Below are 16127 nucleotides of genomic sequence, written 5' to 3' on the forward strand. Positions count from 1 at the left end.
GGTAGCCTACGTGGCGGTAGAGGTTGTGCAGACAAATGATTAAGTGTTTTAGGTTTTTGTGAAGTCTTTTAGTGATGAAAAATGACTCAGTCGTTCCTTTCGTGGTCGAGAAGTTCGGAGTTTTTGACTAGGACATAGTCAGCAGTTCGGTACACAAACATAATCGTAGCTCTCACCCTTGCACGCCGCATGCACGAACCCCTACCAAAATACTGAATTTGGCGAACCTATACCGTCATGTGTCTCTCATCGTATTACGTTCTGGTGAATCGCAGTACGTGGCACGTGAACATCCTCCCAGAGTGGTGCACCATCAGCTATGGATGCTCCGTCGTATGTGTAGAGCCACAAAATACCTGTCTTCAAAGACGGATTTGAATTGGCGATTGACAGAAAGTTTTGCCAATCCTATACAGTCGATAATGGTGCGGTGCCAGTAGATAGGTTCACATTAAACGATGTGGACGGCTGGCTTGGGATTGTGCGGCAGCTATTATCGGACGAGCGGCGTGTTGACCTCGGTTCGCACTTGATGTCTTTGTGTATACATCTTGAGCATGAAGGTATCTATACTTGTCCGTTAACAACATCCCAACAAACCTGATAACAAGACACGTGAGAGTCGGTACGTGACAGATCGAATAGAAGTTGTGATAGATACATTCGAACTGGCGTCAATGCACAGTAAGGATCTGAGCTAGATCTTAGTTTGGTAATGGCGTCTGAACTTTACTTATTCACCCCCACTCGAATACAAGTCCTAGTGGGCCGCCTGTGCTTTGGTCTCAGTTGTGTAGACTCGTCCTTGAATCTTGTGTGGTAGACTCGACGGTTCATGATCGTTTCTGTCTTTGTTGTATCCATGTATAACCTGACTAGCATGCTAAGGTGCAGTTGCTGCAGGTACATGGCGCGGTTGATCAAACTTCTTACCATGGCATGACCGGGCCCCGTCAGACCCCTCAAGAAAATCCCATATGTATGGCTATCTTCTCAGTGCCATACATAAGAACTCCAAGAAGACAAGCTAGGACATAGAAATCGTCATGGGTGATGAGCGGGTCGGCCACGAGTACTACTAGCTATCGAATTTGGCCCACGGGCTGCTTCGTTTGCGATGCGTCTCAGGAAATCCAATTCTGTGACCCTGTCACCACCGACGCGCTGGGAACGAGTCCGGGGATGTATATCGGGCATCGTCCAAAACAAGCCAAGCAAGTCTAGGTTCAGAAGAGCGAGATTTCGTTATAGCCGACACCAAACCATGCTATTCGGGGGATTTAAGTGGCATGTATCGTGGTGGATATAGAGGGGTTTAGGAATGGATAATGTGAGAGGCTGGAAGTACGGAAGTCGCGCTAAGCTAGCGCGTCTAGACTTGCATCGCACCTGCCGCTCCTCTTGCGTCATCACCAGCCTTTCTTCAATCGAAGTATCAGCAATGACTGCACCCAATACCAAAACCTTCGCTCCGGGAGCTTATCTAGTAGGAGGGGACGACGCAAATAGGCGTGCAGATCGACCAGATCTGCTCATTTTGAACCAACCAATAGCACACTTCTCTGCTTTCGCGCGTCTTTGGAGTCATACAGAATATCGAATATGCGCAGATGGCGGTGCCAACCGGCTATACGATATGTTCAAGAGTGATCTAGAGATACAGAGAAGCAGATACGTAAGGAATAGTGCCAAGCATGTTTCCCTGCTTGCGACTAACCGTTTCTAGCTACCGAATCTCATACACGGTGATCTCGATTCGCTGAGAGATGATGTGCGTGCCTACTATACTGCAAAAGGTGTATTGGTGTCAAAAGATCCCGACCAATATAGTACCGATTTCGGCAAGACGATGCAGAAGATATCATCCCAAACTCCTTCCACTATGCAAAGAGATGTTCTTATTCTCGGAACCTTAGCTGGGAGGGTTGATCAAGGCCTTGGACTCCTAAATGAGATGATACGAGAAGAGGCGAAGTATGAGAACCTACGGTTATGGCTCTTCTCTGAATCTAGTGTCTCTTTCATTCTTAGAAGTGGGCAGAATGTCATTCGGGGACTTTTGTCAAGTGGGCTTTTCACCGAGAATATTGGGATAATCCCGGTATACGGCCCAGCAACCATCAGTACAACTGGCTTGGAGTGGGATGTCAAAGAATGGGATACGCGGATGGGTGGTCAAGTCAGTACAAGCAATCATGTCAAGGCCGACGAGATTTGCATCGAGACAAACGCACCGATTCTGTTCACGATAGAAAGAGCTTCTCTAGAGAAAACGAAGGGGACTTAGCAGCTCATTGCCACTCTAGCCTTTTGGTTTCAAAGTACGGCAATATAGTACGCGGATCTGTTGAATATTGTCGATGATTAGGTCGCCATTACGTCCACGTCGATGGATGGACTGAGTGAACCAAGTAACGCGATTGATTCTCCACTACTTGTGATCACTGCACCTTCAGGTGACACTTGATCGAGCAGTTACGGTAACTATTGATAGGGGTTGTCCTTACACGTTTTTCTACTGAGCCCTCGACGGAGCCGAATCAGAACCAGAAACTGAGCAGGATACGAGGACATTTGACGAACCGCAATTTGAAGGGTTGGCGCATTGTGCAACACACGCCAACTGCCCATTTATTCAACGTGCGTCTTCTACTGGTCATCGTTAATGTTTTCCGTAGTTGTTTCTCGATATCATCCAAAAAACTTACTTCCCAGCAACTTCTCACGCACTCGAGACGAGATGTCTTTCTTGGCGGCGTCCTGCCTAAACGCGATTATGACCTGTCTGCCCTCCGGTTTGTGCCTCAAAATGATTCTATCACATCTATACCCCGAATTTTCGTCGAAATCCATTGAACTTCGTGATGTATCCTGGGAACTGTTGACCAAGACAGTCCAGTTATCTGAGGCACACCGAAGTTGTTCCATCTCCATCAATTGGGAAAGGGCCTCGATAGGGTAAGATCTACTCTTCTTGTGAACCACGCAAATCGTTTCCAAGCATGCGTTGCCAACGACTGTCCTCCAAATTACCTGTCCCAGAATACGTGGGTTTAAACATGGGTGATCTCGCCTTATCGTATCTGTCGACGGACTGAAGTGTAATTCTCGTACACCAGTCAGACCCGCGTCGCTTAGATCGATACCCTGAAAGCCCCCTAGGCGTTGTGAAGCGGAGAGATTGAACTTGCCGGACAATAACAGCTTCTTCAGATGGGAACGGACCATTGGCGGCATCTTATTGATCACGATCGGAAGCTCGCTCAGTCGCCGACAGCGAATAGTGAAGACTGTTGCAGACAATGCGACAGTGTGGTATTCATGAAATAGCTGACGAGAGACGAGCGATAGAGCCAATGGTGATCGTGACACAGGTAGGGGTGACGCGCTGAGATCCTGGACGAACGCATATTCGACAATGAGGTTTCGCACCTCGCCGGGCAGGGTCAGGAATAGCGGAGCAGGCGACATAGAATCTAGAGTAGACAAGGACTGATTTTTGGAGCTCAGGGCACGTCAAAGAGTCGTGTTACGAATCGGGGCTAGAAAACTAGGGAAGTGGGGCCAGGTTCTCCACATAGCAAAGGCGCCGCGCCAAACTCTACCATCACGTCGCGTTTGCATCGCGTCCTTGTCACAATATCGATGTCTTCTGATTCTACTCCAGACTACTCTGCAGTCGTATCCGCAACTGGGTTCCTGAGACCTCGCGCATCCCGCTCTCTAGAAATCTTCCGAGACCATCTAGTCACATCCCATAGAGTCCTGGCTCTCTTAGGAGCTGGATTATCGGCACCATCCGGCATCCCCACGTATCGAGGTCCTGGTGGTATCTGGTGCACGCATGATGTCAGACAGATTTGCACGCCAGGAGGCTTCGAGGAAAATCCTGCGCTCGTGTGGGCATTTGAACTCGAGAGAAGGCAACTGATCACAGATGCCAGGCCGAACGCTGCTCATTATGCACTCGCAGAATTCGCAAAGAGAACAAATGGATTTCAGGCTATCACTATGAACATAGATGATTTGAGTGAGAAAGCTGGGCATCCAGAGGATCGACTACACCATCTCCATGGATCCGTCTTTGACTTGAAATGCACAGAATGCACACTCGCAATTTCGGGAGTCGACGCGGAGCAAGCTATCTGGTCTTTGCTTCAGCATGACTTTTCTATCCCACTAACAAGGAATGCTATACCGCGTTGTCTGAATTTGGGCTGTGATGGCTTACTTCGCCCGGGAATTGTGTGGTTTACAGAGTCAATATCACGGCCACTGCTCGCATTCTTGTCGGCGTGGATTGATGATCCCTGCGATCATCCAAAGACAATAGACACTATGCTCGTGATCGGTACTAGTGCTCTTGTATACCCTGCAACCGCGTACGTAGAAGCTGCTCGACGCAAAGGTGCGCGTGTTGCCGTGGTTGATATTGAGAAAGAGGATCCGAGCCTGCTCGGACTAGAAGAGCAGGACTGGTATTTCCAGGGCGACGCAGCTACACTTGTTCCTGAGATGCTGAAATCGGGGTTTGGAGTCTGACGTTACTGGCTTGAACGTATACACGGCTAGGTACGACATAGGTGAAATGTACATAAACATCAATCCTGATTTCCGAGATATATTGTTCAACGAGCGTGTCAGGTTTGGAACGTTGCGCTCGACGAGTACAATAACAGAGACAGTCCAGGCATCACGTTGCGATGTATGTTTCGGCTTCACAAAGGCCTGTCTGACAGATCAAGATATTCACCACAGCCCACGTGTGACAAAGACAATGAGCGTAGTCGCATTGAACATTGTGAAAAATGAAACAACAAAATCTCCATTGCCGATTGTATTGAAACTTGACTTAACCTTTACTCGAGAAACCCTCAACGCTAGATGCAAATGTCTCACCCGGTACGCTATACAAGAAGACCCAGCCGGCTAATCAACTCAGAACACAAGCAGCAAAACCACACTCAAGCACAGAATCCGATCGTCATGAAATCAGTCCACTCCATTCTGTCATTTGAGTTAAGAAAGGCCTGGGGAGACTATGAGCATATTTGCACGATCATCACCAACGTGATCGAAGAGCTAGGTTGGACCATTCACGAAGGTCGCGTCAGGATTAAGATCGACAGGCTTCCCAGTGATGAAAGTCAACCTTTACCAGTACACATCATCAAAGATAAGGAGGAAATGATCGAGCAAGCCGAGAAGACCGTGGCAGAGATGAGTAACATCATGATTTGGACAGAGGCAGAAGCAGATCGTTTGAAGCAAGATGGCGGAAGTCCACACACCTTGGTTTTCTGGTGTTCGGAACCAGAGACTCTGATGGAGTATCTTTGGTCAGCTAGAGACAGAGGCGTGGCGACAATCGCAAACATAGAATGGCAAGTTTTGGGTATGCAGTCCCAGGAAGTGCCATCCTCGTCGATAATGAGAAGGCGTGGACGTTGGACACGTGTGGATATGACAGCAGGATCCTAGCGAACGGTTTGCATGACCGCGTTTGAGGTTATGGGCAGGTGTATATCTATGGAGCGGTGGTCAGTAGTTGATGCGTATCATAACCTTGTGTTTCACACCCAAACGTTTTCTTCATGTTTGCTCTCAATGCTGCTCTGTCGTGAGTAAGATGACTCGACCCGTTGTTGTACCTTTAGGTAGATAGAAACCGACTACATCTCCGCTATTTCGCTTGATAGGGAATGTTGACTGGATTTTCTCATGCTCAAGTGCACACACACAATGTGATCAACCCCTACCTTTGACATATGACGATACAAAGATCTTTGCTAATCATTTAACTCCTGGTACGACATCGCAAGAAACTCATAGAACATAACGATTACAGCCCTAGCATAAGACCTCGCTGCGACAAGATGACCCCAAGGCGAGCCAAAGTCTACGCCCTGCATATCCAGTCTACCATCCCGAAACGTCGGATTACGAACCAGCCCCTCCGGAAATCCAAAAGGCGATCGAGGCGATCGAACCGTACGATCCCAATTGTTCGCAATCCGAACAGCTTCCATAAACCTGTGTGCAGATTGGAAGAGTGATTTGGCTACTCGAAATCTGTTGTGAGCAATCGTCACACTGTTTGTATGTTCGAGTTGATCATCGACGGGGGATAGGTTGGCGACCCATGTGTCTAGTCTTGAGTCACATCTTCTAATCTCGCTTTCGGCAGTGTCAAACCTGGTTTGGAAGAGGCTCCAGTCTTCTTCTCTTCGCTGGGCCTCCGCTGACGAGGAGGCCGTGTTGTTGTCATGGTTTTGCTGGGAAGCCATGATCTATAAAATGAAAGAGAAAGGGAGATGTTGGTCTAAACCAGACTAGAGTGAGACACAGTCAACTTATGTAGAGAGTGATTTAAACAACCGAAAACACTTTTTCGAACAGTTAAAGTTTAGCGAGCAAGAGATGTGTGACGTGGTCAACGCATCAGCATATTCACTATCGACAAATGCCCCGCCAGCCCAAGTGAAATCCACTACCACCTGCATTCTGAATCACTGCTTAGCAGTCAAGGTTGCAGCCCTGATATTTCTTTTCGGTTGACTGGTTGATGGCCTCATGCAATTCTTCTAACCCGCATCTTCCCCTGGCTCAGCCTGATTGCCCACACCCCGACAATTGCCATGATCGCGAAAAACGAAAATACCAGGCTACCGCCAAACACTAGACTGTGATATGTCCAAGCATCGCCAATGTTCAAATGAGCTCCCTGGCAGACGATCGCCCAAGGCAGCACATACAGCAGATTTGAGGCGAGAGATTGATACAGATACCACTTGGGACGCGTGGAGACCAGAATAGCTGCGAGTTGCGTCGATACGCCATAGAGGATGTAGCACCAATCGATAGTGCGCCACATACGCGCTGCAATACGCGATACCTCTTCCGAGCCAGAGAGATATCGCGCGAATGGTTTGACACCCACGAAGGACATGATGAGGCACATCGGCACTTCTACGATCAACACGATGGTAACCGAGTAACCAGCCCAGCGGATAATACTCCAGATTTGCCGCGCTGTTACTTTCGGTCTGTCCGATTGTGTGCTGGATGCTTGTACTGCGCGAAATTGTCCCCACGAATGGCCAACGAAGGTCAGTGTTGTGGCTTCGAGCGCCATTACAGGTACCATGATCAACCCCCAGCGAATGGTCGAGAAAACACCCCACGCAGTCGCATAATCGCTGCCTAAGCCTACGATGCCGTGTATGAGCCAGAGGTAGAGTGCATTGCGAATAGCTGACTCAGTGAAGAAGATGATGCCAGGTCGGAAGAACGATAGCAAAGCTGCGAAGGTAGGCTTGACCTTTTGATCAGTCATGTCGTTATGGATTGGAGACTTGGAACTGAACGTGGTTGTGTAGATGAAGTACGCAAGGCCTGCAAAAGCGGAGGTCAGGTTACAGGCTAAGGAGATACCGGCCTGCATGTTGACAGTGGGAGTGATACTGCTGACATGGAACTTTGAGATCAAGATCAGATCGAGGATGATGTTGATAGCAAACTTGACTGAACTGATGATGAGTGGTACATCTGGTTTGTCCAACGCACGTGTCGAAGTGTTGACCGCATACTCAACTGCTGAACTGAATGCAGAGAAGGCAGAAATGCGAACATAAGTCACACTCACGTCTCTGACCTCGACTGGTATAAATCCTTTTGCAAACGTCGAGGCGCCGGCAACGAATCCGATGCTCATGGCCATACCCAGGATCGATTGGAAGATAATGAGCGTGTGGGTGAGCTGAACACGTTCACGGAAGGTGCGATTGGACTTGTCGCCGATGAGGAGGTAGGATGCGCGTGGCAGACCTTCATTCAGTACTTCAGCGACCACACCAATATAAGTGTATGTATCTGTTGTGACGACCATGGACGAATCTATGTTGGCGACCCATAGCTTGGAAAGCGTGCCGTAAAGGGCAGGCAGAACGAAAGCGAAGATGTTGATGAGTAGAGCCCCAGTGTAACTGAGCGAGATTAACACGCAACTTCTCTATGTACATACAAACAGAAAGAGGCACTTGCCTCTCGCGATGATGCCAGGACTTCAAATCCAAAACTGCTTGATTCTTCCACGGCAACCCCTCATCCTCACTTGCCCTGTGACTAATATTGTCGTTTCTGTCGTAATCGTGTGATTCGACTAGCGAGTTATTCACGCGTAGATTGCTGTCATCTTTCGAAGGAAGCATTGTGTATCGATGTCGATGACTTGATCGGGGTGCTGTGGGTAGAGAAGTGGACGAGACAGCAGCCATGATCCCAAGACCGTGCGATAAGCAAACTATCTTATCAAGCGACCAGGTATCAAGCCAGCCTATCTGTGAGTTTGTACCCTATTGTGGTGCAGCTCTATGGAGTGAGTGGGTGTGAAAGGAGGGGAAGCGGGATCCATGCCGGTGCGCGGCGCGGCTCGGCTTGCCGATGTTAGCAGATTATACCGACCACGTCCGCGGGGAAAGAGCCTTTCCCGGTTGAGCATACCCGGTTATCGGCCATATGACAAAAGTTGATTGCTGATCACTATGGTTGATTAGAATTCTGAAATGGCTAGGTAACTATGCTGGATTCTGAAACTTCCAGCGCCAGTGCTATAACACCGTGACTTTGGAAATAGCGAAGGCTCTATCCTCTGTATATTGAGAGTATGGTTGGCACATCCTAACATGATCAAAATTCACCTAAACTCACTCAATTTGAGTACCGAGGAGCTTGTTGCATAACTCTCACAATCCCGGCAGAATCTTGGATTAGATGTGTGTCTATCGATACCGGTAAGGTTATCTCATAAACACAGGCTAGACCCGTGATTTGATCGTACGAGCAAGTCCTCACGTAGGCATTCGCAAGTACGTTACCCGGAATCTGAGAAGCAGCTGCTTGTGATCGTTAACTGAGGTTCTGCTAACGCGATACAACAGATCCTATAATCTCTTCCGACTTTCTATACACACAACCTTCCATTTGGATAGACACGAGATAGTCTCAAACGTGTCACCATCCGCATTTCCAGTCTTCGTCAATGCTGGAGCCAAGACAAGCTCCACAGCCATTCCTGTACGTGCAGGCTCTAGGCCCACAGCCGACTCCATAAAGGATTCATCGAACTTCATGCTTGCGATCTCTTTTTCTGACCAGTAGTGAACAGTGAAAAGCGCTCTTGATTTGTTCATTTCCTCGTCCAATGTGACAGCCTTCTCAATGATTTCTCTTAAGTCTTTCCAGACATCTGTTTTCCAGTGAAGTACGAAAGGGCGCAGATCCACCTTTATACTTGCGACGAACCTGTCAATATTGGAGTATACGGCAGATTTATCGACAGAATCCGCGACGAGTAGTGCGCTTTTGGACTTCCATATGCTGTACTCTCGCACTTCGTTTGGTCGAAGTGATCCCTTTTTCAGATTCTCGGGAATGAGATGACTCTTATCTAGATACTATTAAATCATGTACTTTGGTTGCAGTAGGCTACTCACGAGGTTCCAGCTCATTCTGGAGGAGGCGCAAACTTGGACTGAGACGCCCTGCCCACCAAAGACCCACGTCGTTGTTGAAGCTGAGTACATTTTTGACTATGATCCTCATAACCAAGCTCTGCAAGAGGAGTTGTCGCAGTCTCTTCATCCGCAGATATGCATTCGGATCTGGAGCCAATGGCTTGAGAAGTCGTACAACAGATTCATTGAGCAGAATGGGATCGCTGGTAGCATAATTCATCGCCCAATTGCTGATGTCGAAGACAATTTCCTCGTACAGTCTGCTCAACGTCTCGTCGTCGACTTTGTGGTTTGATAGAGGCTGTTGTCGACTCAGCGCGATTGTCGACTTTTTCCAAGCTTTCTCAACTTCAGCAATCCTCGACAAATTTTGATGTTCACGATCGGCTGCGTCGCGGAGCTGAATCTCTTGTTTCTCGATTGTCCTCGTGCTTTCTTCTAACTTTTCGGTCATCAGACGAACTGTTTCTTGACACTCCTTGATGACATCGAGATAATTGTCCTTTTCATCCAGTGAAATGGTTACGCTGCGATCTTCTGTATTCGAAGTCGGTAGAGGTTTATCCACAATTCTAGCCTTCTCAGGCTCGATACTGTCCGTGCAGCTTTTCGGAGTCAACGTACGCGCTACTGTTGGGCGTGATATAGGCTTTTCATCGTCCAATGGAATTGAGACCGGGCGTAGAGCATCATTTCTATATTTGTCTGGATCCTTCGGGGAACTGTTTCCAAAGGGGTCGAAAGGTGAGAGTGTCAACCTTTCCGTATCTTTTCTCAACGGAAGTGGAGGTTTCTCTGCAGCACAGGATATAAACTGATCCCTCATGGCAGTGTCTTTATTCTCAGCGACAACTGCGTGGGTATATCCTTGATTCGGCATGTTCGGTGGAGGGTCCAGCAGGCCGCCCGCTTTCATGAAAGCGCCTTTTGCTTTGGAAGTGAAACCTTTTCTTTTGATGCCAGGTATCTTGAAAGAAGCAGCGGGTTTACCATTGACTTCGTTACCTGGCGGAGAGGTGGTCTTTCTGAGTGTAGCCATCTGGAAAGAAAACTGGAAGTTGTGAGACTTTGGTATGCAAGGCAGTGGGCTGCTTATATGGGGTTTCAGCCCGCACATGGGCGACGCCACCAGTTCAGCCGCTTGAGTTATCGGCATTAGGCTAGAGCGTAGACCGTGCATAGACTGCATGATGTGACCCCGCTTCCAATTTCGAAGGCCGCTCTGTATGATGCTGTCAATGCTTACCTTTCTGTAGCTGTAGTATCACTGCTAAATTAGTGATAGTTCAACGTCTGCATCAAGCTTGAATTATTACTATGACACTATTGATTCCTATCTTAGAATGAAATCACTCCTGCGAGTGGAAGTATGATATTGACGGTGGCAGTGATCGCTAGCCCGAGCAGTGTAGTAAACATTGCAAGACGGCCCTTCATCTTATTTCTTTTCTTCTCGCCTTCAATTTTCTCAACCATTATACGACCTGTTCTTTGCTGTAGTCTCTGATGCTGGTTCATGCTCTTGTGATGCTCTTTCAAAAGCATAGCCCGTTGCTTTTCAAGTCTCTTCACTTCTATAGGGTCATAGCGTTTAGCATCATCGATCATCTGATCCAGGCTGTGTATGGTTTGTCCAAAGTCTCCAATTTGGCGTTCCAATTGGGGCAATACTAGTTGCCCAGCCTTTGTGTCGCCTAGTCGTTTGCCCTGGTCGACCAGTTCCTCCTGTATGTCGAGAACAATGTCTTGCTTACGCATTAGTCTGCAGACGAAAGCTTCTGCCATAGATCTGCTACCATCAAAGCGGCGAATTGTCGATCCTCGACTCTCCATATCGTTCCAGAAATCTCTTCGTAGTTCCCTCTCTCTCTGTAAGCCCTTGCCCTCGTCTTTGAGCTCGCTCCACATCGTTGTCAAGAGGACAACATTGCTTAGATTTTGCTCCCCACAAACGCGCCGGAATATGTCAAAGTATCGCTGCGCAGAGCCCGACATTCTTACATCTGTAATTCGATGCATGTATATGATGCCCTTTAAGGGTATTCCGAGTTCGTACTGGGCGCAAAGAAACTCGACTATTCCTTCAAGTATTTCGGCGTCCGAGCGTGAGGTATCGTCGAAGCCTGGTGTGTCAACGACCGCGATTTCGTGTCGTCCTACACCAACTCGAACCACGTCGCAGGTTTTTGTTTCTGTTGCATCAAGGGTTAGTATCTTGACTGTAGGTAACGTAACCACAAGTCCTACCTGATCGCAACCCGTGGCCCTCAACCACAGAGCTATCAGCCAGTTTGTTGATGAAGTAGCTTTTTCCTGATCCTGTACAGCCCATGATCAAAATCATTCCACGATTTGCATCTTCGTTTGAAACCATCATCTTGACAAATCTGAGTGGTTCTTTGAACGCGTAGAGTTCGTTGACTGACAAGAAGGAATCCGAATCACACCAGGCAGCTGAATCCTTCGGTCTTTGGCTCGGAAATGGACCGCAACCCCTCTTTCACCAGTAGCCATCATCTGCAAGCCTACATTGGTGGCTGATGATAGGATTGAGACTCTGATTGATCGGGGGCCAACAATTGGATAGCCTTGCTGCACCTTCGGAGCAAGGTAGTAGTGAAAAGCAAGTTTGCCTGGGGTTGTTGCGCGCGCAGTATGCAGGCAACCGAACCATTACGCCTCGAACTCGTTCGATTCGGGCCATCCTCCTAATTGGTCAAAATTAGCTGCCGGCTCGTTTGATACACAAGTTAATAAGGCTTAGTGCTTATCTTTGCTCAGCTGGTCGGCCGCCTGAACTGCGATGGGAAGGCTGACCAATGAACGAAGTGCACTGTCGCTTACACTGCAGGACCATACCAATTGGGAGACCACGAGGCTGAAACCAAGCAATCCAGACTCAGAGGGCGCATAGGTTTTCGAAGATTGGAAAGTCAGCCAGTCCATCTCAAACAGGGCGCCTTGCAGTGCAACTTCACACTTATCTCTACATACATCCAACTTTGACACACACAAAGTACTGGCACTACTGACGTGATGGGATTGCTCAAAAAGTTTGCCATCGCCCGAAAACCGAAGTCTTCATGGAATCTCGCGGATGAAACTCCGGCGCGACTGCCAGTGCGAGAAAGAGAGCGCCTGCCAGAGAGAAGGGCTCCACTTGAGAAGGAGTACCTCAGACCTCGCCCTTCACCACCGTTACCTTCTTTCAGCTACGCGCCCACTCTGGTAGAAAAATACGACGACGAAGAGATCGATGCCGAGACTGATATCGGTCAAATTCTCATAGGTATTGATTTCGGCACAACGTAAGCACGATTAGGCACAACTATGTCGCAGCTTGTTCACTGCTTGTAGATATTCTGGTGTCGCATGGGCCTATTCGAAACAGCCCGAAGACATCAACATCATCACCAATTGGGATTGCACGGAATACGAAAGCTCAGACAAGGGCAAAGCTCCAACCAGAATCTCATACGAGCAATCGTCATCGAATGAAATCTTGTGGGGCTACAATGTTGGCGATAAAGAAGCAGTAGAATGGTTCAAACTCCTCCTCCTTGATGAGGAAGAGATGGACGCAAAACAAAGGAATTCTCCACAGATCAAGCAGGCCAAGGAGCTTCTACGGAAGGCTGGCAAGACAGCCGTCCAGGCTGTCACCGACTATCTCCGTCTCTTGTGGGCTCACGCTGTCTCCAATATCGAAAAGGCCTTTGGCGAAGCTACTGTAGAGGGATTGCCATTCCAAATCGTCTGCACTGTGCCAGCGGTCTGGACAACCCAAGCCGTCAATAAGATGCGAGAAGCTGCAAAAGACGCTGGTATCCTTGAACATAGAATCGCTGGCGAAACCACACTCAATTTTGTTTCTGAGCCAGAGGCTGCCGCGCTGGCGACATTTGACGACCTCAAAGCTAGGCCGAATTTCCAAGTAGGCGATACTTTTGTTGTCTGCGACGCTGGAGGCGGGACAGTGGATTTGATCAGCTACCAGGTATCCCAAACTAAACCCATGCGATTGAGCGAATGTGTTGAGGGCTCTGGGAAGCTGTGCGGTGCTGTGTTTCTCGACCAAGACTTCGAAGCATTCATGAAACAACTCGTCGGTGAAGCTTGGGATGTACCAGACTCTGTCATCAAAGGCGTTATGAGCGCGCAATGGGAAAACGGCATCAAAAGGGGATTCGAAGACCAAGACCGCAATTGGAAAATCACACTGCCTTATGACTGTGTTACACGCGGGGCTCCACCCTTCATCTCATTAGACCGGTGGGTTTGCCGCGCATGAGAGATTGTATCAGCTAATCATTTGATTGTAGTGGCCATGTCCGGGAGATCTTCGACGATGTTGTCTCGCAAGTACGATCACTCGTTAATGATCAGGTTAGCGCTGTTGAGGAAAAGACTGGCCGGCCACCAAAGGTACGTGATGGCGAGATTCATAATGTCTTGACGATTCTGATGAATTCAGGCTGTGGTTCTCGTAGGTGGATTTGGTAGTTGCAGATACTTGTTTAACCTTCTGCGCGTTGAAAATCGACACCGCGGTATTGAGGTATATCAGTCATCAGGAAACAGACCGTAAGTACTGCATTGACAAAAACAAACCAAGTGCCACGGACAAGTAAATGACTTGTAACAGATGGACCGCGATCTGCCGAGGTGCAGTACTCAAGGCTCTAACAAATTCCCTGATCCCTGGTCCAGTGGTTCACACGCGGATTTCACGCTGTAGCTACGGTATTCGATACCACACCATGTTTGACTCTGATATCCATCTAGCATGCGACAAATATCGCGACGAAGTGTCTGGCAGGGACAAAGCACGGAACCAGCTCAGGTGGTACCTGAAAAGAGTAAGCGGATTGTCCCGACAATTCAACCTGTTCAGTTGCTGATGATTTGAAGGGAGACAACATTTCTGATGCGAAGCCCGTTCGTATGCCCTGGCATGCGAACGTCCCGGTCCAAGAGCATCGTGAGTTTTTCTCACTTGGAGTCTTGATACAAACATGCAAGGAAAAGGACCCGCCGGCACGGCAGACAGCCCTTGTCCGCCCCGGATTTCGAATTGAATCCGACGAAGGCATTAAACTGGCGAATATAAGACCGCACAAAGGAGCAGATGGGCGGTTCTATAAGAGGATAGATTTCGAAATCGAGATGAAAGTTATCGGTACGGCCCTTGAGTTTGCGCTGATGTATCAGGGCCAGCGGATTGGGCATAGTCAGACGGAGGCAGAGGTGGACACTAAGTGGTAGAAGTTATTTGATCATGGGAACTAATTTTGATCTTCCATTCTGTCTGATCGTATTGTCAGATTGCATGATAATCCAAACCCCTGTGCTTCCTCCATGTTCCCGTGGACTTCGTTGACTTTCGACAACGTACATGCTCACTCGAAATTTGATATTGCGGAAACTGCGACACTTGACCACAGACACTGTGGAGCTGAGTTGTTGACGCAGGCGCTGTGCGTTTCGATGGAAAAAAGAGCGGAGTTAGATGGTTAAATTCCGCGACCAACGATTTCAGTGCTGACGAGAATCTTTGCTCGATCAACCACGAATGAGTTTTTTGTCAAACAGAGCAGCTGCGAGAGAGAGCACTTTTGTGAAGAGATCGCGTGTAGGCCTAATAGAATGAGGCCTTTGAGAACAAAAGTCTATGTATAGCACTTGATGGAACTACTGTGGAAACCATTTAGGCTGAGCCAATATCTGTTCACCATTGTGTTGCTATGTAGAGTACCCGATGTCAATTTCCTCCTTAAAGAGAGTATGTCACCTAGCTTCATGTAAAGATATACATGCAACTATTTATCAAAAGGTACCATTCCAGAAGCACCCAAGTCCCAAACTGTTGCAGCTGCTCAAGACATACTTTTGGCTGATTGTCGACACATGTATATACATGATGGTTTACGTACTAGCAGTCCTTTGCTGAGTTCTAACATTTATGGAAGCCATCTCCGGTACCCTTGTCGTGCTCCATGAGACCCCTGTAAGTATATTTGCCATCTTTACGGCTGAAGACCGCGCGTGCGACGTCTAGGAAGTTGATTAGTACGACCAAGGCATGGAGTATAGGAAAGGCTTACTGTCGAGGCTAGCCTTGTACAATTGATCATTGGTGTCGAAGAGTTTCTTGCCACCTTCATTGTTTCCATACTTGCCGGGATTTGCTTTGGCGTTCTCCGCCTTTACGGCGTCAGAGATCTGCTTCGCAGTGTACGTCTTGCCGTTGTCGGGGCATTTGGTGTCCTTGATCGTGGCTCGGGTTTCGAGGAGGTTGTAAGTAGGAGTAAAGTCGATCTCGACCTCTTGTTTCTTGGCTACGAGGCTGTTGACTTTCTCCTCGACCTCAGCGAGGCGCTTGGCGAGGTCGGTGCTGGAGTCTTGCGGAACAGGAGTGGCGCAGACACTGGCAACAAGGCCGAATAGAATCACAGGCTTGAGGAACATCATATTGAATGGATTGAAATTGAGAAGGCCGGAAGGCAGGATAGAACTGGTGGTTGATGGTGGTAAGGAAAAATGATTCCAGGTGATTGCAATGGGCTTATATGATGAGTATGAGGCACTATCAAGACTCCACTTTCCGCCTGA

General features: G+C 48.3%; 9 protein-coding genes across 9 annotated transcripts; 4 read left to right on the top strand and 5 right to left on the bottom strand.

The window, feature by feature from the left end:
• Positions 1 to 1418: 1418 nt before the first annotated feature.
• On the top strand, positions 1419 to 2652 carry P153DRAFT_398395 (thiamine pyrophosphokinase). The gene is made up of 2 exons (XM_033671637.1): positions 1419 to 1675; positions 1727 to 2652. The coding sequence occupies exons 1-2, from the start codon at positions 1442 to 1444 to the stop codon at positions 2285 to 2287; spliced, it is 795 nt and encodes a 264-aa protein (XP_033522219.1). The 5' UTR covers positions 1419 to 1441; the 3' UTR covers positions 2288 to 2652.
• P153DRAFT_368378 (uncharacterized protein) lies at positions 2277 to 3502 on the bottom strand. The gene is made up of 2 exons (XM_033668499.1): positions 2709 to 3502; positions 2277 to 2652 (listed from the first exon to the last, which is right to left on the bottom strand). Exons 1-2 carry the CDS (start codon positions 3469 to 3471, stop codon positions 2636 to 2638), a joined length of 780 nt encoding a protein of 259 aa, XP_033522220.1. The 5' UTR covers positions 3472 to 3502; the 3' UTR covers positions 2277 to 2635.
• A 120-nt stretch (positions 3503 to 3622) lies between these two features.
• On the top strand, positions 3623 to 4610 carry P153DRAFT_368379 (DHS-like NAD/FAD-binding domain-containing protein). The gene has a single exon (XM_033668500.1). The coding sequence runs from the start codon at positions 3646 to 3648 to the stop codon at positions 4540 to 4542; it is 897 nt and encodes a 298-aa protein (XP_033522221.1). The 5' UTR covers positions 3623 to 3645; the 3' UTR covers positions 4543 to 4610.
• Positions 4611 to 4986: 376 nt separating this feature from the next.
• P153DRAFT_387561 (uncharacterized protein) lies at positions 4987 to 5481 on the top strand (the record flags this gene model as incomplete). The annotated part of the gene is made up of 1 exon (XM_033670663.1): positions 4987 to 5481. One exon carries the CDS (start codon positions 4987 to 4989, stop codon positions 5479 to 5481), a length of 495 nt encoding a protein of 164 aa, XP_033522222.1.
• Positions 5482 to 5789: 308 nt separating this feature from the next.
• On the bottom strand, positions 5790 to 6287 carry P153DRAFT_387562 (uncharacterized protein; the record flags this gene model as incomplete). Its single annotated transcript, XM_033670664.1, has 1 exon — positions 5790 to 6287. The coding sequence occupies one exon, from the start codon at positions 6285 to 6287 to the stop codon at positions 5790 to 5792; it is 498 nt and encodes a 165-aa protein (XP_033522223.1).
• Positions 6288 to 6413: 126 nt separating this feature from the next.
• P153DRAFT_368380 (uncharacterized protein) lies at positions 6414 to 8363 on the bottom strand. Its single transcript, XM_033668501.1, has 2 exons — positions 8044 to 8363; positions 6414 to 7985 (listed from the first exon to the last, which is right to left on the bottom strand). The coding sequence occupies exons 1-2, from the start codon at positions 8208 to 8210 to the stop codon at positions 6572 to 6574; spliced, it is 1581 nt and encodes a 526-aa protein (XP_033522224.1). The 5' UTR covers positions 8211 to 8363; the 3' UTR covers positions 6414 to 6571.
• A 2443-nt stretch (positions 8364 to 10806) lies between these two features.
• P153DRAFT_344245 (uncharacterized protein) lies at positions 10807 to 12154 on the bottom strand. Its single transcript, XM_033666044.1, has 2 exons — positions 11763 to 12154; positions 10807 to 11707 (listed from the first exon to the last, which is right to left on the bottom strand). Exons 1-2 carry the CDS (start codon positions 11890 to 11892, stop codon positions 10854 to 10856), a joined length of 984 nt encoding a protein of 327 aa, XP_033522225.1. The 5' UTR covers positions 11893 to 12154; the 3' UTR covers positions 10807 to 10853.
• Positions 12155 to 12429: 275 nt separating this feature from the next.
• On the top strand, positions 12430 to 14863 carry P153DRAFT_424365 (actin-like ATPase domain-containing protein). The gene is made up of 6 exons (XM_033672480.1): positions 12430 to 12823; positions 12873 to 13787; positions 13838 to 13940; positions 13990 to 14099; positions 14161 to 14374; positions 14427 to 14863. The coding sequence occupies exons 1-6, from the start codon at positions 12552 to 12554 to the stop codon at positions 14778 to 14780; spliced, it is 1968 nt and encodes a 655-aa protein (XP_033522226.1). The 5' UTR covers positions 12430 to 12551; the 3' UTR covers positions 14781 to 14863.
• Positions 14864 to 15227: 364 nt separating this feature from the next.
• Positions 15228 to 16040, bottom strand: P153DRAFT_432877 (uncharacterized protein). Its single transcript, XM_033672994.1, has 2 exons — positions 15620 to 16040; positions 15228 to 15569 (listed from the first exon to the last, which is right to left on the bottom strand). Exons 1-2 carry the CDS (start codon positions 15984 to 15986, stop codon positions 15469 to 15471), a joined length of 468 nt encoding a protein of 155 aa, XP_033522227.1. The 5' UTR covers positions 15987 to 16040; the 3' UTR covers positions 15228 to 15468.
• Between the last annotated feature and the right edge of the window lie 87 nt (positions 16041 to 16127).

This window comes from Dothidotthia symphoricarpi (assembly GCF_010015815.1).
Source record: "Dothidotthia symphoricarpi CBS 119687 unplaced genomic scaffold P153scaffold_14, whole genome shotgun sequence".
NCBI classification, from domain to species: domain Eukaryota; kingdom Fungi; phylum Ascomycota; class Dothideomycetes; order Pleosporales; family Dothidotthiaceae; genus Dothidotthia; species Dothidotthia symphoricarpi.